The sequence below is a fragment of the Stegodyphus dumicola genome, chromosome 1 (genome assembly GCF_044657685.1).
Source record: "Stegodyphus dumicola isolate Sdum_Otavi_A_Nest chromosome 1, ASM4465768v1".
Lineage (NCBI taxonomy): Eukaryota > Metazoa > Arthropoda > Arachnida > Araneae > Eresidae > Stegodyphus > Stegodyphus dumicola.
Window position 1 is genome coordinate 278,837,617 of NC_140768.1, and position 23,367 is coordinate 278,860,983.

At 35.2% G+C, this 23,367-nt stretch overlaps 1 protein-coding gene across 1 annotated transcript in view; it reads right to left on the minus strand.

The window, feature by feature from the left end:
* The window catches only part of LOC118201373 (leucine-rich melanocyte differentiation-associated protein-like), a 190,362-nt gene that overhangs the window by 124,179 nt on the left and 42,816 nt on the right, over window positions 1-23,367 (minus strand). The window contains exon 2 of the mRNA XM_085807489.1: window positions 12,735-12,992. Within this exon, the coding sequence (XP_085663615.1) occupies window positions 12,735-12,992 (258 nt within the window). The remainder of the gene's footprint in view (window positions 1-12,734; window positions 12,993-23,367) is intronic.

Sequence of the window (23,367 nt, forward strand, 5' to 3'; positions counted from 1 at the left end):
ACAGGCTAACATAGCAGAAAGAGTTAATAAAAACATTGTAAAAATAATTCGCAGTTACGTTAGCACATATCACAAGCGCTGGGATGGCTACATAAATGAATTAGCTTATGCTTTAAGAACGGCACATCATGATACTACGGGAAAAACTCCAGCAGAATTATTTTTAGGCAGAAAGTTAATTACGCCTTTAGATAAATTATTCTTTGTGCAACAAAGAGAGCAGGAATTTAGACAAAAGGACGTGCAAAAGCTAATTGATCAGGTGCTTAAAACTTCGGATACGGCAAGAAATAGGCAGAAAATTTATTATGATAGAAAACGCCGTGAAGCAGATTTTAAAGTTGGGGATAAAGTATTGAAACGGAAATTTTCTTTATCAAGTGCCCCAGACAATTTTATGGCAAAGCTAGCTCCAAAGTTTGAAGGCCCCTATGTAATTCAGGAAATCAAAGGAGTAGTCTTGTATCTTAAAAACGAGAGAGGGGAAATCTGTAAAGCAAGTCCCGACCAGGTGAAAAAATATTATAATCCAAATGATTTTGAAATCCTTAAAAGTTTCTTGCAGGACTCAAGTCTAAACGAAATAGAAGGGCCAGAGACTGCAACAACTATTCCACCACCCAAGAAACGGAGAACTGAAGAGAGACCTAGCACTTCTACAACCCGGACGTCGGTATCAAAAAGAAAAAAGGATTTTCAAACTCCGGCGTTTAAGAAAAACAAAAATACAGATGAACCGGGTAAAGAAACCGTGGTAAAGACGAAAACACCACCTACAAAAGATGGCAGGAGAAATTACACATCAAGGAGAACGCGCACACGGCCACAGAGTCAGGTGCCAGCAAGGCCGCCGTTCCGGAAACTGAAACGCCAACAGGAGGCACAAAAATACGACGAACAGAAGAAATTCAAGAAGGACTCCAGACCGGAGGACGTCACGACCAGCCGTCCCAGGCAGAAACGCAAAGGCCAACAACCAGACGATTACTCCGTCAAGAGGCCAGCATGTAGAGGACGCAAAAGAAAGATCAACGGGGACGACACTCGGAGATCAATAAGGAGAAGATTGACATCCATGACACCTCTAACTTGGGATCAATTTTGTCAAAAACGGATGACGGAGTTTCAAGCATCGAAAACTCAAAGATAAGTTAAAACCTTCTATAAATTTTTTTTTTCTCTTTTGTTCCGAAATGTTATGCATAAGTACGAAGTTCTATGTTTTGACGAAAGTCAATATGTCTCGGTTGAGACTTAGTTTTGTTTTACTTTATTTAGCTAAGGCAAAAGTATTATTTTCATTAAGTGTAAAAGCTAAAAACAAGCATTTTCTGTTGGTCGAAAGACTAGTTCTGTTATGTTAAAGCCAAAATTTGGCCGAAGATAAAAATAACTTCGTATTCTTGTACTAATAAGAATTTTAGTTTCAGTGCCGCCAGCTTGGCGAAGAATGAGTAAAGTAAAAATTTATTTTCTCTTATTCATTTTATGGTAAATTTTAAAAGCATATGTATTAAACTTTTGTAAATGTATGTAAATACTTGCATGTTATGTAAAAGTAGAATTTAGTCTAGAAGCATAAAATTGTAGATGCTAAAAGTGAATGCTTAAAAGCAATGAAGTCAAAATTTAAGTATTAAAGTAGCTCATTGAGTTGTAGAATGTCGAGTAAGGTGTGTCTATTGGGTCGTTGAATTCTAACAAATCATGGTGGTTAGGGGAAGTGTTGTAAGACTAAAACACGAATATTCCCGTTTGACACCACACATGGTGGAGAGCCAGGGTAAAGTTAAATTAATGCTTGAAAAATTGAATGAATGTGAAGTAAGCAATAACTAAGAAAAACGAATCGTTAAAAACAAAAATTTATTGTGTCAAGAAAGTGTAAATTATAATGTATGTAGAAAGATACTGATACTTATTCCTTCCAGATGCTGGAAGGAAAGACCAAGATTGATTGATGAAGTCCAGGAAAAGTGGCTGTAAGAAGAAAGCTTTGTAACGAGTAACAGAATTCTAATATATAATTGTTACATAAGATTGTTTTTTGTGTAAACGAGGCTTTCGCCAGTTAGTTCAGAATTAGATAAACTTACAACAGGTCGTTTGTAGGACCTGCTTCCAAGTTTTCCAAATTCTGGCAGCGGCAAATGTAGGGTTTATATTTATTTTAACTAACATTTATTTTAAGTTTAAACTATCTTTCCTGTCAAGCCTTACTTTCCCCTGGAACTGCAAATGCCAGAATATGTAAATTTGAGTGGAACGCGCAAGCATTCAAATTATCAGCGGAAGTATTATGATTTAAATAGAAGGAAACGAGTTCGGTAAGAGAGTTATTCTTACTTAGCGAGCGCGGAGGTAGAAATCGAGAATTGAAGAACCCCGCGTTGCGGCCTATGTGCTTGGCGGGAAGTAGTTGCAATTGTTCCAGTGAGCTTCAAGTCTGCTGAATTAGCTGCGGCTTTTGTAAAACGCGGTGAGTTAGTTATTTTAGAGAGCCTCGTAGTTAGAATATTGTCTTTACTTTCTTTTCAGGTTCTTATTTTTATTTTGACTGCCGAGTTGGCACCGTTTGTAAGCGTCAAGAGAACGCAATTGTAATTCATTACGTTGAATAAAAAGGGACTTAAACCCTTTACAAGACTCTGTGGTTTATACAAGCTTTCACAGTCACCTCTTGGTTGCGTGCTAGTTAGAGGCGCGCAACGTTATAATGTTTTCATCGGATGTCGCGCGGAATGAAATGTTGTGTTTTCTATGTCATTAACATTGGCAACAATAGTTCAGATTTCTAAAAGAGGTGTAAGACATCGGGTGTAATTTTTTTTCGACCATCTGGTTTTTTGTATAGATATGCAGTGCTTTATAGCAACCTTTTTTTTTTTCGTATTTGACATGTAAGAATTATAAGAAATAAAAGTGTTTTCAAGGGAAAAAAATGCTCCCATTACTGTTCATGGAAATTTTATCGAGACAAGCTTGGTTCAGATTAGAACCTTTGGAAGAAAAAGATATGTAAAACCTTTTTTTCTTAATTTATAATTTTGAATTGAAAATGTGATTAGTTTTTAAAAGCATCTGCTCTTTTCTAGAAAGCTCCAGGTTTCGTATATTCCAGACAGAAGCAATCACCAACTTAACTCTTATCGAAACTGTCGCAAACAAGCGATATCTTTTGACATTGAAACTCTTTATACTACATCACTCTTAGAGCATCCCAAATTGTCGATTTATTAACATACTTGCAGGGAACGAACTGTAATACTGACAAATTAGATATGCTAAATTATAATTTTGGCATATTTATATAGACAGAAGTAAGTGAATTGTTTACAAAAAATGGAAATAACTTATTGTTACTTGCGTACGAGTTCGTTATGGATTCAATGCACACAGAACCGATGATAGCTTGATAAAATTTATTTTTGTACTTTACAGTTCTGGAACTTTTCACACGAAAGTACTCGTACAGCTCGTCTCAGTATGGCAGATCACAATCCAGTAGTTACCACTTCAAACTACTAAGAACGGTTAACCCCAAGGCAATACAAAAGACCCTCAAATGCTTAAGCTCGCACAATCGTTGAACTCTCAATATTCTGAGCTAAACTCTGAACTAGAACTGAAAATTGATGATTTCTTCGATCCTATATAGTTTCTCCATGTCCGCCAAGAAATTTCCAGTACGTTCGACTTCTCGAAATTGTTGCATGCATACACATTTACAGTTATAGTATAGGGCCAGATACAGTCACATTTATTGGGCGTACAAATAAATTTTCAACAAGGTTTTTTTTTTTTTTTTTTTTTTTTTTTTTTTTTTTTTTACTTTGCGGTTTTATTCAGAGAAATTGGAAGAATGTCAAAATATTATCCATCATTAGCTACGACTTTCCCCATCTTTCAGGTAGCATACGGATTGCGCGTTGAAAAAACTCGTCTTTTGAGGCGATCCAAGAACCGACCCAATATTTGGCTTCTTCGTATGAAGTGAAGTGCTGCTTGGCCATGTTAGCATAAATTTAGGTATTTTGCATAATGAAACTCGAAAGGCATACGAAATGAACGTGCGCCAAGGTATATATTGGCGAGAGAAAGTAAATCTCGTGTGCAATGCAGTATATTTGATTTTCACCCTAGTTACTTGTACCTGGCCAAAGGTCTAATCCAGTAGTACTTTCTTCTCTTTCAGGTACGATGGCAAAGTATGTTCCTGTTTATTTTTCTTATTGCATAATATAGGTAAGCCTGATGATATTTAGTACTGATGATGATTCTATGTAAGTTATTCTTTTGAATACTTCAATTTTAATGTCTGTGAAGATTATTACTTTATTGTTATGCTTAAGTTAAGCAGAATTATCCTATTTTATTAAATAAAGATTTCGTAGTTAATCTTTTGACTTATGATTCTTTAATTCTGTGCTTGAGGAAACGTACTCATTACGCCTTCAGTGCTAATGCACAACCAACAAGCCAAGTCATGAATCATCGGAACATGTGGAAGTTGGAAGGAGCAATGTTTGGTGAATACGGCGAATGGAGTAGGGCATCCCATTGAAGCGTCTCCAAAGTTTCCTTGACGACTTTTGCAGCATTGCAGACGAACGTTGTCGTGCTAAAAGATCACTTTTAAAAGACTGGAGATCAAAAGACTGGAGTAGCTCATAACAGATCACTCCGAGCTGATCCCACCAGATGCAAGCATTAGCTTCTTGCCATGAATATTCGGTTTGGCCGTTGAAGATGATGCATGGCCGGGCTTACCCCACGATTTCCTGCGGTTTGGGTTTTCCATTTTTTCATCCTGTGTCACGATTTGATGAAAAAAAAACCCTTCCGATTTTGTCTTTGGAGCAGTTGTTCGTACGTGAAAAAACGACATTCGACGTTTCTTGGCTTGAATTCATACGGAACTTAATTTCTTTGTTTTTGCACTGTACCCATGGCCTTGAGCCGCTTTGAAATCGCTTGTTGAGTCACTCCCAAAGTTCTGGCGAGTTCATCTTGTTTGGCATGAATCTTGGTCCAATAACTCCTCCGTCTCCAAACTTTACTGGTCACATGTTTTTATTGATGGAGCATGTTCCCCATATGCTTCACACAGCGATCGACATCCATCAGCTGCACTTTTCTTCAAATTAAAATAAAAAGAAGAGCTTCCCGCAAATTTTGTTTTGTTGGTACAAAGGTTGACATGGGTTGAGCGTAAAGAATGTTTGTTGTTTACATTTCAGCGAAATGAAACAGACTAATTTTTAGACGGAAATACTGGCGCTTTAACATGAATATAGTTACAAGATTGTCCGAGAGGGTTTAATACTAGTAACGCCATCTTATGTTTAAATCCCTCAAAACTTATTTGTACACCCGAAACATAAGGATTGATCCACTTACAATCACACAGGAACGAAATTGTCTCGAAGTATGGCGATATTTCTAAATTTCTCCCCAAATTTGGCGATAAAAATTAATCGCTAAAACAATCGCCAGCTTGGCGCTATTTTGTCAATTTGGCGAGATAGTCATTGACCTCAATGTTAAATGGACTTACCCACGTAACCCTGTTTTCTCAGCGATGCTTCATATTCTGAAGCATTTCATTTTACATTATTCAAGAGACAGTGTAACTTGCGTATAATTTCACTAAAGTTATATGTATACAAAATTCGTGGCAATATATTTTTAATTAATTACAAAAACTTTAGAATCATTGTGTACAATTTTCCGCTTGGAATAAAATCTGAAAATTACATAATCGTATAAAAGACATTGTCCAAAGTGAAGTCGTAAAGTTCCGTTTTTTGGAGTCACGATAAAAGTCTTTATGACATAAACCTTATGGATCAGAGCCATAACACGAGTTTAATAAATTCTATTAGGATTATTAGATTATGGTAAAGTATGAATATTCGCCTGAGGGCAAGGATGCCTTCACGGAGGACTTCTTAAAGGAAACTAGCCCGTATTTGTGTTATGCATGGGGAAATCTACAAAAATGTTTCATGAAGCTGGCATGTTTGCTGGGATTAGAAATCCGGCCAAATTACCATACTTCACCAGCTTTATCCTTTTAATTGCTGGTGCGTACGTAATCTTTGGCATTTTCGTAATCATGAAATTGAAATTTCTGACATCGTCTTGCTTTTGCAGTTATAAAAATGAGCAAAACGGAAGTTTTATCCTGTCACATTAAGTCCCAGAAAAAATTTCTAGATGCTTATAAATTGTCAAAATATTGTTCAAAAATTCTTTCAAAAAAGTGTGTCTAACTGTCATGACAGATGTAGTTTGAATATGCTCCATTCATTGAGAGACTTTAGTAGCTTTGAATGTAGCAGCAGAGATGCAGAGCTAAGAATTGGAAAACATTTGAAAAAAAAATTAAACTGGGGAATATTTCTAATGCAATTTTTTATGTGAGTATTAGATTATGATCTACTGGACTTTTATCATCACGATATACAAGTTTCGTAATAATTCGCATATTTATTTTATTTCGTTATATCTCTAAACGATTAATTTACAAAATCTAATTCATATGATTTATAAGATACTTACAAATAATTTTACGAATATTTTCAAGATGTAATAATATCATATGTATGTATCTTGGTAGTAATCGTCTGTGTGCCGCCTGACAATGAGTTTTTAGTTTTTATTTAAAATGCACCTGCTTTGAACTTTTTTAGAATCAATAAATAATTTTTTTCCAATTTTATAGTGTCATATTATCATTAGATACAATTTACATCCCTTTTATTTTTTCACCAACGAGAAAAATTCCATTAATTTATATTAACTACAATCCATACTTTAAACTGTCAGACTTTACTTCTGCGAAATATCTTGCAGCGCTCAAGGGAAATCTTTCTGACGTATCAAATGAAAAACGTTGGCCATTTCACTTAGATAAATGGATTTTATCGCGATAATTAGGTAGCAATAATTCTCATAAATAAAATTGCCCTCGCACAAATTTTCATTTGAATTTAAAACCAGGTTATCATGGTCGCTTAGAATTCATTACACTCATCATGAACGCCGAACGACCTTAAGTGTGTAGTACGCATTACATACACATATGACACATCGTTAGATAATTGCAGACTCTCTAGGTTTTCAGAGAAAGAAAACAATATTGCTAGGAATTTTGTGCATAGATAGATGATTTAAGTGCAATTATATGTGAAAATGTATTTTTCTGCATAATATGAAAATCTAGAGACACGATGCTCTGCCGGAAAAGTAAGAATACAGGGCCATACCTATTAAACATTGAGTAGTAAATGGCTCTCTCGCAATGGTTTTGCCAACTAATTTTTGTCGCCAAATTTGGCGAAAAATATCCAAAAGTCGCCAAACAACAATTTGGCGACATTTTGGTCCGGTTTCTGTATAACTGTAATGGATATTGTAATTGAATAACTGTAATTGATGTTCTGGAAAACTGTATCCGTATTTAGTCCTCATATACCTTCTAGTAATTTCAGGAAGAAGAAAGTACTAAAAATATCTCGGCGCCCGGAAGAAAACTATATAAGCCCAGAGAAAGCATCTGCTCTCAGTTGTTACTTCAGCGTGAGTTCGGAGTACTGGGATACCTCCGGGTTAGGTTCGCTCTTTAGATGCGCTTGCACTGCGTTGTGTTTAACGTTCTTATTAGTTTGAAGTGTGACTACTGATTGCACTCTGTGATACTGTGAAGAACTGTATGACTATCTTTGTGGAAAGTTCCAGAACTGTGAAGTGTTACTTTTGCTAAAATAAATCTTATCAAGCTATCATCAGTTCTGCCTGCATTCAATCTAATACGAACCTGTGCGCACGCAGCAATATTTTAGATGCTACTGAAAATATATTATGTTTAGTATTATGCAAATTTTATATTCTATTCCATTTTTATGCATTAAGTTAAATTCGTTTACGTCTGTAGGCTAAAAAAAGTTTCACTTAAAAAAAAACTCGAACTTAATTACGAGCGGGTGAAAGCTTTGTCCTTTAAAACCGCTGGAGCACTAATAGAATATTTTTTCAATCCATTTATTGTAGATTATAACAAGAATACAGAGCTTCCTGTGCAGTTTAACGAGGTCACATTCCCCAGCGTGTGTTCTCGAGGTGTAACTGGTGACACGTCCATTTAGTAATCGGAAGATTCGTGACTCGAATCCCAGCGAAAGCATAGCTAATTTTTTACGTTTGCTGGCATCCAAAAATCTCTACAGTGCCCCCGAACTAAAATGGGTAGATAGGTCATCACTGGATTTAGTCCACTGGATTTTAGCCTCTTATCACTTGCCCCCTTAAGTGGGAAAGAATATAAGATCGCATCGCCCCCCCCCCGTGTGTGCTCTTTAAGTGGTAACATGTCCGGCTAGCAATGACAGATCCGCGCACGGAATATCGATAAAAACACAGTTAAATTTTCTTGTCATCTGCTTCAAAAAACCTACACTACAGTTACTACTACAATGTAATTTTTCTTTTAATCTACAAATTACTTTTTCTACAATTTTCTTTTTCTTTTTTTATTAGCCCAAAGGGGCAATTTGCCTAGAAGGGCTATTAATTTCGTTCTGGCATTTTGCGTTGATTCACTATAAATATCAGTTCACTTTTCAAATTGTTCCCAACAAATATTATCGCCCTGTGTTATATTTAAAGAAATTAAGTAATGAAAATCTGCATAAATGTATGTGTGTTTCTCGCATTTTGGTAAAACAAAGGTCCCTAGAGGCGTCAAATTTTGAACAACGGACGTCTCCACCCGAATATGGGCATCTGGAAGCCCAAATTTGGAATTTATTATCTATTTCATATTTTGTAAAGCATTTGTAGGATTTTCATTAAGAAACTCAACTATTTCAAAGTGAGCAATGGCAACGCTATACGAAAAAAAAAAAACATTTTTATCTCAGAGCGCGAGACTGTGTATCGGAAATTCTAAAGGTATACTTTTTTAAAATTATTTTGCAATTTTGCTGTTGAATTGAATTTTATGTTTTAAGAATGAAGAACATGATATTTAATAAATATAGCTAACACACAAAGCATTATAAAAAGAACCTTTAGGCGTGATATAAAAACTGAAATCTTTCAGATCCTTTTATAATTATTTACAATTTATTCATTTTTGTGATTCCCCTTTAAATTTAGTCGTGCCGTAAACAGCAATAAACTTACATTACACAATCCATTACAAAAAGTATTCAGTTAAAAATAACAGTATTCAGCATTATACAAAACCAAAAGCCAATCTCTGCAAAATGTTTTAAATAAATAAAGTAGAAAAGAAAGAGTTTAAATAAGCAAATGCTATAAATAAAGTACTGAATAAAAGCAATTTTGAAAAGAGTTTTCTTTAGTTTTTTTAGAAGTCTCTTAAGTGAAATTACAAATAACAGAGTGAGTAAAAATATACTGTAGTTTCACAGTTTGTCATCAGAAAAAAAAAGTTTCGGGAAATTATTTCCCCGAAATCTTTTCTTAATTGAAATCCTGTTGTTTGCTTCCCTCTAAATCGTTTCGAATATTCATTTTCTTGTTTAAAAGAGTAAAGGAAAAAGTGCATTTTCTTTCACTCTTAATTTTATTTTTAAACTGAAAGAGAAATATCTGACAACCAATTGCAATGATTCTTCGCATAACGAAGTCAGTCAGTTCCAAGACGGCGTTTATTAAAACGAATCGTTCGCTTAATAAACGTTGTTTCGCCTCTACATTTAAACACGAACAATTTTAATCTGCGCCTGCGCCCAATCCAAAATCGCGAAACATCACGAAATAAATTCAAAAAATGTTAGAAAGTACCATTAATGTTAGAAATATAAGGAACTTACAATTAACAGCTATAAATTTTATTTATGTGTATTGTATTATAAATAAAGAATTATGGGATTTTCTCTTACGTGTATAATCGGTAACACATCCAGCTAGAAATTGGAAGGTCCGTGTCTTGAATCCCGGCGAGTATAACGTTTTTATTAATGGCTTCTGGCTTCTAAAATTCTATGAATCACTTGAGCGGCATTCGTGATGGACAATACTTCGTCCACCATCTAGATTTGATCCATTCAATCTGTTGCGTCTTCTCATTTTCCCTATATCATTTTACAGTGCAGGCTTTCGTGCTATAAGTGTTTAGTACATCCAGCTAGATGTTAGGTCCAGCTAAAAGATCTCTAGGATCCAAAGCTATCAAGCACACTGTTAATTTGTTAGTTCTTGACCCGAAATATTTAATAACGCATACAATGTAAGGGTCGCAGTTTTCCAGAGGTTTCGTTTGAGTTTGCTTTACTGCTTCACTGGACTTCATGAGGTCCATGTTTCAAGAAGTTGTCTTCTGAAGTTAGGTATCTCTTCGTCAGCTTCTCACTCTTCAAGTTGAACTTGAAATAATACGTGACATTTGTCATTGAATAAATCTTCCACTCTGTTCGCTTCAGCTTGATTAGAATGCCATTGTTTAACTGAGATCTGGATCTCTTCTAACTTCTTCAAAAGATTTTTGATGGTTGTAATAGACATGGATTTTAGTATTCTCTTCGTATTTAGAACAATTTCCCTTTGAGCTTCTTTACACTTCTGCTCAAAGAGGGTTTGCTGGGTTCTTCAGTTTGTGGTTACAGCTAGAGTATTTTCGGTTATTTTGTTAATTAGGCAAACTGTTTCCTCTTTAAGTCAGTAATTATCTTCAAATTTCCGGAGCTTCCGTAAATGTTGAAATTAATTTTAAGCTGTATAATTATTTGCAAAAGTGAACTTTTAATCGTACTTATTAAGTTTTCCCCCCTTTGTTTCTTGTTCATGTTTTAGAATAAATCACCTTGATTATTATTTAGCTAAGTGATTAGTTCAGATTGAAATTGATTAGAAGAGTTTCAAACAGATATCCCTCCGGATTCTAATGTTGTAAATGGTTCTAACACATATTGGAAATTATTGCTTGTGTAAACTTTCATTGTACTATATTTGCCTACCTGAAACTTAAGAGTTTTAGCTTGTAAATAGTTTACTGTAATAGTTTAATGTATCCGCAACCTTCAGTCACTAGTAAAGTTTCGATTATTTTGTTTTCACTGTCTGTCTGGTGATGTGTTTATCAAATGATAACTGTTTCTAAGCAGAAAGTTTCGGTTAATCTATTAACTGGTCAGAAATCTTTAAATAGGTCCAAAAAAATTGAATTTTACTTTACGCTTATGTGTTAAATTTCTATTTCTTGTATTTTATAATAAACCCATGTAAAAATTTGCTCTAGTAACACAATTATGGTAAACAATAGTTACAATTTAACGAACTAGATGATTTGTTTACAGCGAACGAATGGTTTGAAGATTTACTTCAACATTCCATTCTGGAAAGTATTGTATCATAATATTTTCTAATTTATTTCCGATCCGAGCAGTTTCGTAACTTCTGTACTTGCCTTATATTATTTATTCAAAAGTTTTTGAACGATTGTCAGGAAACTTTAAATTTTTCACATGAAATGAGCATTTCTAATGTTGTTGTCGTGTCCATATTACATGGAACAATGGTTGCCAGAGCCTACTCCGGAGAGAGGTTGGACTTCTATTTTCCACCCCCGATTTTGAGGGAGAGCACCCCCGGAGGGAATCCGGGGGTCTTCCACAAATCCACACGAGAGGACTTTTGGTTCCCCGTATATTTAGAGTGCGTGGTGCGTGCATGCCGCACCGACACTATGCTTTAACAAACATCCATGTCTTCTCCGGGATTCGAACCCGGACCCTTGGGTACTGTAGTAGGCTCCCCTAACCACTGTATCGTCTGGGCGACAATGTTTCTAAACCTTATATTTAATTCTTTGAGTTTTACCTATACTGATTTTGCATACAAATTTGTACAAATGTTATATACTCGCGATTCAGGTCACGGATAATTGAAAAACACGAATAATCCAAGTTACCAATTTTCCTGCATATTGTGCAGAGTTTGTATAAATGAATGCTGCGGTTTCAAAAATTAATAATAAATCGATGTATTACTTTATATGGGCAAGCTTTCAGCATAAGCAGAGGCAACTTCGAAAGGTTTTGATGCATTAATCACAGTCGTTCAGTATGTGCACCCTTGGTCACATGACACACAACTACATGGTAATCAAATTCTTCCCATACTCGGTGCAGCATATCTACCGTGACGGTCTGCAGTGCAAGCTTTATCCAACCACAGACTTCCTTAAGGAACACGGGCATTAGCGGTACATAAACTCAGTCTTTAACAAACCCCAAAAGAAAATCTCATTGTGGTAAATCCGGCGAATGAGTTGGCCAGGGAAGAAGGTTGTTGTCTGCTGATGCAGCATGTCTAATCCAGCGTTGCTGAGGAACACGATTAAGAAGCTCATATAATGAAGCAGAGCACAATCCAATTGCAAAATGGATATAGTATAACTTTAATATAACGCATAACTATATAGACTATATAGAGTATACTCTCAATGATCCCGATGTGTATTTTTCGGCTTGCGGATTATCCGTGCTTGATGGTGCCCCAAGCACACACACCCATTATACCTTTTTTTTTTAGCAGCGTGTACATGCAATAATGTTCAAAAATATAACTATGCATACATACAGACATAACTTAATGATTGAGAGAATATATCTGCATTACCAAATATCACTCGGTTATGATATCCTAAAATAAATTTAGCGTCCTAAAATAATCTTGTGTAAAAAGATAAAGATAATTCTTACCTGTACTTCTGTTCTCTTTCAGATTCCTCCCCATATGTAGCAGGTGCTGCCGTATTGCCCATGAGACTCAAGTACTGTAAGTTTGGACAGGAAAAGGCGAGGGCCGGTATGAAGAGTCGAAAATCCGAGATGAGATTATGGTTCAACCATAGAATTCTGAGTGACGACAACCGAGGAAATTCTGAAGAACTGTCTAGGAGATTGTGGTCCAGAATCAAAGTATGGATTCTGTCTAAAGATCTGAGTTCGCTCACATCCCTTAAAATAGAGTTGAAAGAAAAAATATTTTTATGTAAGTGTTATGAATTTTATAAACATGTAAAGATTATTTTCATTATATTATAAAGATTATTTTCATGTGGTTGTACATCGTAAATAAGTTCACTCAATCAATAAAATTTAATAACAAGTTGATTGTCACAGACTACTTAAATAATAAAATTTATACCTGCATTATGCATTATTAGTAGCGATAATTTGCTTTTTCATCTCTTTCATATGCATTGTGCAACATCTGTACAGGGCTTTAACGCTTTAACAAAAACAGAGATTCATATTCGTTGGATTTGAATTTATTGGATTATTGCAAAGCACATGAGGGCTATCAACCTAGGGGGAAGGGATTCCTTCGTAGAGAACTTCTTAAAGGAAACTAGCTCTTATTCAAGGAACATATGGTAAAAAATTACAAAAATGCCGGCACCAGCGGCCGAAGGGTAAAGTCGTTGAACACTGGTAGTTCGGTCTAAGGTTCGAATCCCATGAACGGGCTAACTGCGTTAGCGTTTTCGTGGTTTTTACCTGTGTAACGTATATACGACACAATTTCCCTTAGAACACGTTCTCCACGGAGGCATTCCTCACCTTAAGCAACGCTCGAGGCTGTGCCGGAATTAACCAAACCAAACCACAAAAACGGCCATGCAGCGAGCTCAGTCTCCAGATTTGAACCTGAATTGAACTGTCAGTGCTCAGGAAACTTAACCATCTGGCTTCTGGTGGGTCTCATTTCTATTAGAAACCTTCATTTGAGAAATGTGGCATATGTGGGTGACGTCAACTAACGAGATGCATAGAGCGCACTAACTCTCAATCTGAGAGGCGCCGAAAGTTTAGCTTTCTAGGAAAGAGACCTGGAGAGAGGTCAGAAAATGGGAAGGCTCATGGGAACATTTAGTGAAAACGAAATTACATTGCATTTAATTAACGTACACATTTTAGTTATTAGTAGTGTAGTTTTAGTGACCTAGCCAGCAGTTTTGTACGTTTAATAAACATTTAAATATATGAAGAAGCGTGAATAATTTTCCTTTGAAGCGGCGAGAAGACTGAGTGACATTACAGAAGACCATGCACGAACCTTTAAGTCACAAGTGATGCCAGAAGAGGGTTTTCCTTGATTTACAGGTCAATAAAACTGAAGAGTAATTAAAAGGTCTTATGGATATTATCGCTAGTCAATATGAAGTGGCTGCAAAATTCAGATCCGTTGCAGCTGTAGCTGCAGGGTAGTTACAGAAACAAATTCAGTTATTAGCGCAACAAATGGAAAAATCTCATCGACGAGAAAATTTCAGCAAAATAAATAAATAATAATAATATTGTTGCGTTTTTCATGTCTGACACCAGTTGTTACGTTACATACGGGGTTCCTGTGGATTTGGAGTGAATAACGACGACGAGCTTGATGAAGTATCGAAACACACTTTATTTAGCCAATATTAATCAAGACAGCTCCAAAGTCACTCTTTACAGTCGTCGAAGATCTTCTATAAACACGCTGAAACTCAGCGACACAGCCTTCAGATTATCAGGCTATAACGGTCGAGACAGCTTCACTGCAAAGCACCAGAGTACAGTTCCCGACTCTGCTCGGTCGTTCTCGGAACTCCACGTTCTCTCGAGATTCTCCACGCTGCAACTCGCGATGCACTCGACAACATACAGAGCACAGCTCCCGACTCTTCGGTTCAGTCGTTCCCGGAGCTCAGCACACTCTCTCGACGATGCACTAACTGCGATACACTAAGAGACTGTTTCGATTTCAATGCACTCGACGACCCACTCGGTACTCGCTGCCCGGCTGTCAACTCGATCGACTCTCACGGACTGAGTAACTCGATGCTGTCCGCGTACCAGCAGGGTTTATATAGTTTTTGGCTTGTGTTCGAGACCATTCTAAATTAAACCGGTGAGAATTCGTTCCAGAAGATTCTCCATCCGTCCATCGCATATCGCCAGTTTCGTCGCCAAATGGGCGATTTCTCACCAGATGTGGCAGCCTTTCCTTCCTTTGCCATTTTATGGCAACCCTAAAACTGCTTTGTGGAGAAGCTATCTTACCGTGCCTGGACATTTCGTAACACTGCCCGCTCCCAAGGACTGCACGTCCCGGGCAGTACAACCCTTGGTCAGAAGCCAAATTTAATACAATCAAACGCTTCAAAACATACAGATAACATAACTAAAGAAACAAATATTTACATTATATACAAGTTAGATACACAAATTAAACAAGTAACAATTTTAAATTTTACAAATTAAAGTTCAAAACGAATTTCAGTCTCAGTCTTATTATTAAGTTACACCCGGGTCAAATACTTTTCCACTGTAGTTCTCAGATGCATTTCTTTTTGCATATCACAGTCTGAAGATTCAGTTATTTCAGACTTTTCATCCACAGGAAGATCTAAAACAGTTCATTCGTCACTCTGTAGTTCATTCGTAGCATGCATATAGTTTACCTCGGTATTTTTAGCAGATGGTACATGCTTGCCTCTATTTCCTGAAAGCCAATTCCGATGTTTGCACCAGGGTCATGAATAGAATCCGATCCTTTACAAGCAGAAATATTCAGGTTTAGAAGGAAATCATTGTCTGCACAACTGCACTATGAGGCACACACCCAGTTTGTGATGTGGATGAAGTTTCCTGCAATACTGGAGCGCACTGCTTAAGCTGCACATCAGCTTCTCCCATGTCTGCATCACATGCACATTCAGATGGTTCAACACCTGCTGCCTGTGACTTCGTAACTTAACTATCAGTTTCAACGAACTAAGCAGTCGCATTTCCACTTTCTTCCCCTTCAGGCACCTGAGAATCAAAAGCTTTTTTCCCGTCTTTCATTTCTTCATGTTTTCGTTCTTTTTCTTTAATCCCGTTAGTTGTTTCAGCTTTCATTTCTTGATCTTCCTCAGACAGTTCATTAGCTACTTCCTTCATTTCTTCATACTTTGATTCTTCAGATACCATTTCTATCATTTCCATATCCTCTTTTATAGCTCTAGTTTCTTCTGTAAGCTCCACTTTCACCTCTTGGAGTTTCTCTCGAACCTTTACTTGGCCGACATTTATTTCTTCTCTTCCAGTCCGGCTTTGATATCAGCTGTCATCTTTTTATATCCAGCTTTTATCTCTTCCCGTCCTGCTTTCATCGTATCATATTCGGCTTTTATCTCAGCCAGTCCGGCTTTCATTTCAGCCTTCATCTCTTCATATCCGGCTTTTATCTCGACTAAGAAGTCCATCAAAGTCTTCGTTTCCTTTGCCATGGCTTTCCTTTGCAGGCGAGTCACTGACATTCACTCGCAAACCCCATCCTGACACCATTGTTACGTTTTTTTCTTCCTTCACGTTCGTACGGGGTTCGTAGATTTGGAGTGAATAACGACGACACTTGATGAAGTATCGAAACACACTTTATTTAGCCAATATTAATCAGGACAGCTCCAAAGTCACTCTTTACAGTCATTGAAGATCTACTATAAACACGCTGAAACTCAGCGACACAGCCTTCAGATTATCAGGCTATAACGGTCGAGACAGCTTCACTGCAAAGCACCAGAGTACAGTTCCCGACTGTGCTCGGTCGTTCTCGGAACTCCACGTATTCTCGAGATTCTCCACGCTACAATTCGCGATGCACTCGACGACACACAGAGCACAGCTCCCGACTCTTCGGTTCAGTCGTTCCCGGAGCTCAGCACACTCTCTCGACGATGCACTAACCGCAATACACTAAGAGACTACTCGATGACCCACTCGACTAACTCGAGACACTAACTCGATACTCTCCGCATACCAGCAGGGTTTATATATAGTTTTTGGCTTGTGTTCGAGAACATTCTGGCTAAAGCGGTGAGAATTCATTCCAGAAGGTTCTCCATCCGTCCATGGCATATCGCCAGTTTTGTCGCCAAATGTGTGCTGCCTTCCTTTGCCATTTTATGGCAACCATAAAACTGCTTTTCGGGGAAGCTATCTTACCGCGCCTGGACATTTCGTAACACTGTATTTATTAATAATAATAATATTTTAAATAAATAAGAGCATAAATAATTCATTATATTTAATGCATTTAATAATAGAAATAAATTATAAAACACAAATATATATCAAATTGGAACAAAAAGCTAAGAAAGTTGCACACAGGGTGGAATAAGCGTATGGGATTCGAACTCACGACCCCAAAAGTTAAACACTGTTACTGTCAGCTTTACCACTTAGCTATCATGTCACGCGTATGGTATGCAATTTTGGCTTATATAAATCATCAAGTAAAAGAATTCTTAAAATTAAATGTTTTTATCATATTTCAATGTGCTATCGTCTAAAAAATTCACCAGAGTTTGTTCTTCAGATTCTTATTTCAGTTCTTTAGATTTCCTACAAAAACATAATTTTTTAAAGTGGCATTCCGATTGAAGTTAATCGGACTGATAAAAGTATATCCAAGTGAATGATGTGCTTACAAATATATATTACCCAATAAGGTATATTCATAAATAGAGAAATACAAATTTAACATACTTTTTAATGCAGTAGAATATTTAAAAGGATATTAAATTTAATTTATAAATAACGTTATTAGTTTTTACCTGTTTCAAAAGAAAAAAAAATCTTTTAATGCATTATCTGATTTGCTATAGCAGTTTGATGTAGTCAAACGTTCATTTTCATTAAAAGTAAATGTGTATGCAGAACTAGAAAATAACTGTAAGAACAAATTTTGCTATTTCTTGGTATTGGAATTATATTTTTTGCACCTGATTTTCTTAACAGTAATCACTGCTGTCTGTGAATTGCTACTGTAGTTGCAGTTATCTCATTTTTCTTTTCTTTTTTTTTTTAGCCAAATTCAGTTGATTGCTGTCTTTGTCAATACGCAGATTTCTCGCTATAATTTTAATTCAAAAACAAGTAGCAAAACATTATTTTCCTGATCCAGCGTTCATCGCTACTTCTGCCGCCATTAGTTTTTGGTGACACACCTGATTGCTCCTTTTTTACACGTGACCCCAACGCTTCCGCAGATATACGGATAGAAGATGAACATTGTTGAACTCCATCCGTACATCATCCGTCACCACACATCGACCAGGTTGCAGATGTCAATCAAAATGAATTCGCTCGCTGATTGGAGAAACGCATGCGCACCGCATACGCATACGCAGAAGTGGAAACGGGCCTGAAGTCAGTAAAGTCTGCACCCCCTGGATTCCTTAGTTCTAGGAGGTGTTGGTTAAGTGCCCCTCAGTTGGGGAAGGCATTAGTTGACGGGCTCTCCAATACTTTTTAACAATGTCCTCATACCGAGAAAGTGCAATACAATCATTTAAATATTCAAAAATCATAGGCTGATTGGAGTCACACAAAATACAGTTTGGAGAATCCACCACTCCAGTTCTATAGCAGGTCTCGCTATAGAACTGGAGTGCAGGTCAAGTCCAGTCGGACGTCTAAAGAGAGCTACCGCTGTCTTTCTTGGAAAACTGAGAATGAAATTTGTCTCTTCTCTCAGAATCCTCCAACTCTTATCCATAGCATATTGCTATATATTAGTAGTAGGTTATTTGAACTTTCAATTTTCAGTGAATTTTACAGATGATTTTTCATCTGAAATCGCAATCAGCGTAAAAGTTAAACTATCTAACGTTTAATTGGAAATCTAGTTAGTTATGAGCTTAAGATGCGTCTTTTAATCTTGTCAAAGAATCTTCTACACAAAATACAATAGTGTTATTTGAACTTATTTCTTGAACGGGTTAATAATACATATTTACTTGTAACTGTACCTGATATTAATTTTGCATCGCTAGAAGTTTAATAAAGCTCAAAATAAGACTAAAGACAGAACTTTAGAAATGCAAATATGCTCCTTGTTTGTTTAATAAGTGTTTTCAAGTTCAATCTTTCGTGAAGCGAATTTAAAAATTGCATGAGGGGATAATTTAAGTTATACTAAGTTTTACTCAACAAACTTGCTTTTGTTTATCTTTTTTTTTAAGTTTCACATGTTTCTGTTCTACCGTACATCATGAAAATCATTGCTCAAAATTATTAAAGAATCTACCATATTAAAAATAAGAATGAAGTTAAATCGGGCTAAACGGAATTAAATTTTCTCTAATCTGGTTTAGAAAAGTGTTTTGAAGCATACAATAGTAAACACCTTTTCCTGCAAATACAAAAACTTTTAAATCAAGCTTAGATAGCTAAAGCAATTTAATTAATTCATGGTGGTAAATACTTACATAAATTTAATGCATTCCTAAAAAAATTTTTTTCCATCCAATTCAGAATTTTATTTTTTAAAAGAAAGAATTTAATTTTTTAAAAGAAAGAATTATTCTTAAGCCTGAAACTCGAATTTATTTTGAAATCTGTTCTTTCACATTGCATTTATTCCTAAAAACAGAAAATTAAAGTTACAATTGAATACAGAAGATAGAAATGGAATTTTGTTTGTAATGAAGATTTTCCCATGAAAGTAAAGACTAAATCCCCAAAATTCCATTTTTTCCACATTGTTTAAAAATGTCGATATTAATATCAAGTTGAATTAAACCATTGTAGACAGTAAATTTTAAAACAGAAATGCTAAACACATTGCGTTAGAAAAGTCTTATTGTTACACTGTAATATAGTAGCTAAGGACATTACTAATATTTTTGTTGTAAGTCATGTAAATGTTTGTGTTCATTTGTTTATATTTTGTTTCACGTTGGCTTTCATTTCTTTTTATTATAATCAGCTCTTGATTGTCTGGGGACTGTTTAACAGGGTGTTGTCTAAAAACAAATTAAGTGATCAAATTTAGATATCAGATCTCATTTAATTTTATTTAAAAATCTGAGATTAAATTTTAATTTAATTTTTAGAGTAAATACAATAACATTTTAAGTGTAAATAGAGAATAAGTGAAATAAACATTAAATTTTGAGTGTAAATATAAAGCATAGAATAAATCAGACATTCTGAATAAGTAGCAGAAAAGAATGTTTTAACTGTGATAATATTCTTGGTCATATGCGATTTTTTTATTATAAAGTGTTTACATATTTTATTATTGATTGATGATGCATATTGTTGCGTTTTACGGGTTCGTAGATTTGGAGTAATTGATGATAACACCTGATGAAGAGTGGAACAACAATTTATTTGCCAGTAAGCACTATCACGCAGGACAGTTTCAAAGACATGTTTACACTCATCGAATAAGTACAACAAACACGCTGAAACCATGAGCAAGACAGCCTTCAGGCTATAACGGTCAAGACAGCTTTAGGGCAAAGCACAGCTCCCGACTCGGTCTATCGCTCTCAAACTAATCTCTAAACTCAGGACACTGCTTTCTCCCCGTACATATATATGTATAGCTTTAACCTGCCTTCCATAGGAAACGGCTAAGAATGCGTTCTAGAATGTTCTCGCCCCGTCTATAGCATATGGTTTAATTTTGTCTCCAACTATCACCAGATAGGTGATTTCGTGTTAAATCTAACCACCCTGCCTTTACCTGCTACTTTCTGGCAACCCTAAGCTCGCCTGCTTTGCGAGGAAGCTATCTCACCGCTCAGTCGCAGGGCACTTCGCAACACTATTAACAACAACGCACCAAAAATTTATTATTCAGTAATCAAGGTCTGAAAATTAATTATGGGAATAGACAGAAGACAATCAGCATTTATGGCGGTTTACTTCAGAGCTTTTTTTTTTTAATTTTATTATTCAATAAATCAGAAAGGTAGCCCGCAAAAACGCGCATGTAGGTTTTTTCATCTGATATTATTACTCAACAAAAACAAATCCATGAAAATTTGACTCATATTGATTAGCGCCTAAGAGTTATTTGCGTTGCGACCAATCACGAGAATGGATTTTTCAGGATGCGGTACGGTTTGCTCAAATGCGGCCCGTCAAAAGAGTGTTTGTGTATATCACGGCTTCTAACTGAGCTGTTTTCCCAATTTAAATGTTGGTCGATTCAAAATCACAAGTTCTGTATCTTATCTTTACATTCGAAATAAGGACTTATATAAAAAAAAAAAAAAAAGTGACCACAAGTACAATTAAATAAAAATGCGCGATAAAATTATTACATAAAATGCAACAAATAAAGAATAAAGTTAACACGAACAGTATATAAGATTTTTAATAATACGCAAAAATCAAAAATGCAACCAAATATTAAAAAAATTACAACAGTATTCATTTATTATTATTTAAAATGTGTGATATTCTGTGAGGAGGAGACGCACTAATAATTCTAAAGTAAAACTCAATAACAGGCCCGCCAGCTGTCGAGTGGTAAAAGCCGCTGATCACTGGTAGTTCCGCCCGGGGTTCGAGTGCCGGCGAACGAGCTGGCTGCATAGGCGTTTTCGTGGTTTTTCCCATGTGCAACGTGGATACGACCCAGTTATCTTTAAAAAGACCTCCACGGGGCACCCCTCTCTTTCGGTGTAGTGCCTAAGGGCGGAGCACGTAATAAGAAGAAAAAAAAAAAACTCAGTTACAGTACGAAGAGTTTATTTTTTAGTAAAAAAGTAATAAAATGAATTTTTCAGTAAAACGTTTTTTTTCAGTCTATTAAAATGAGATATCTTTGGAGTAATTGTAACTTATACACATTATTATATAAAACGGAATAAAATAAAAGGTTTTATATAAAATGGAGTATTATAAAGAGGAAAATATCGAATTCTAGCCAAAAAGGTTGTTCTGCTCTTTGGTTCTGCGTAATCCTTACTATCCGAAAGTATTTTAATTGTTGTGGAATTTATTATTTTTTACATAAAGGAAAGAAATTATCCCCGAAACACGGTTATATAAATTGAAAATACAAGCGCATTTTCAATAACATTTCGAATTCTAATTTATTTATGATAAATTCATAAATAAATCATATCTTCATATCTTACTAAAGTAATGAATAATGAATTAATAATTTAGAATTGAGTTTCGATAGAAATATTTATTCTAATTAGAACAATAATTTAAGAGAATAATCAATTACCTCATTTATTTGTAGCCATATATATTCTCAGCAATTTTTTAATTAATTCCTTTATGGTACTAGTTATTGCGTATTATTAAAAAAATACATTATATATTATGCATTATATGTGTGTGATAAATATGTGTATCATACGTTACAAAATATATTTTATTTCACAAAATATACTATGTATACACCTATTTAAGGTACAAGATTCTAATTAGAATTTATTTTTCCCCCTTACTTTGGAGAAGGGCCAGAATTTTCCGGTGAACTATTATAATTAAAATACATTGAAATGGTTCATCGGCTAATTCTGGATACAGGAAAGCAAGGATTTTTGTAGAAGAGAGATTTCAATTTATTTCAATGTTCCTTCCCCTTGATGCAGTGGCATTGAAGTTGATTGAATTCATCTTCTGTTATGTTATTTTTTCTATAAATTTCATTAAATTTTTTTTTGAATTGGAGTATTGATTGTTTAAAAGTTTTGGTTTTTACATTTATTAAATTCTTTGTTGCATTTATAGGATTATCTGGAATTTATTAATTATAAATTTCAAAATTTTTGGTCTTTGGAAACATTAGTTCTAAATTCTTACTTTATGCCTTTAATGACAATTTTCAGCAGCTTAAAGCGCGAAAATACTAGGCATATTTATATTTTGTTTTTGAAAAAGTTGTTTTCTAATTATGAAATACACACACACAGATATATATATTATTTATTACAAAGTGAAGAATTTATTACGTGATATATGTACTATATATGTACTATACGAGGATAAAAAGTTATTCTAGCCTAATTTTGCCTATAACGCAAAATTTCATGCCAGTTACAAATTCTGAATCTTTTAGATTAAAACTATGTTTTATAATCTCCTGCCGTTACCAAAACTTAAGTGCTTTCAGATTTGTTTTTAAAAACAAATTTTTTCCGGTTACTGAACTGATAGTTTAACTTTCTGGCGGGGGAAAAAATTACATTCCTTATATGCCTCGAGATAAAGTTTTGTTAAACCTGAATCGTAGTCAAGAAAAAAGATAGGGAAAGTCTGATTGTCAAGATAAAGTTGTACAAAGTATCACATCTTCACAAAAAAATTTAATTAATGGGGATTCGTGCGGAATATTAACTTGCGCTAATGTTTATCTAACGATATTCCGAGGACACTTAGTGTCATTTAGGCTTCACTCAAACCGTCAGTTGCCAGGAGGTATGTGTTGAAATTACGTATTCATCAAATCTCAAATGCATATGTGCTGGATAATGTTACTGAATACCATATATTAGAAAAAGAAAACTATTATTTATACAAATTGAGTCCATAAAAGTCGTCACGTAGTTTT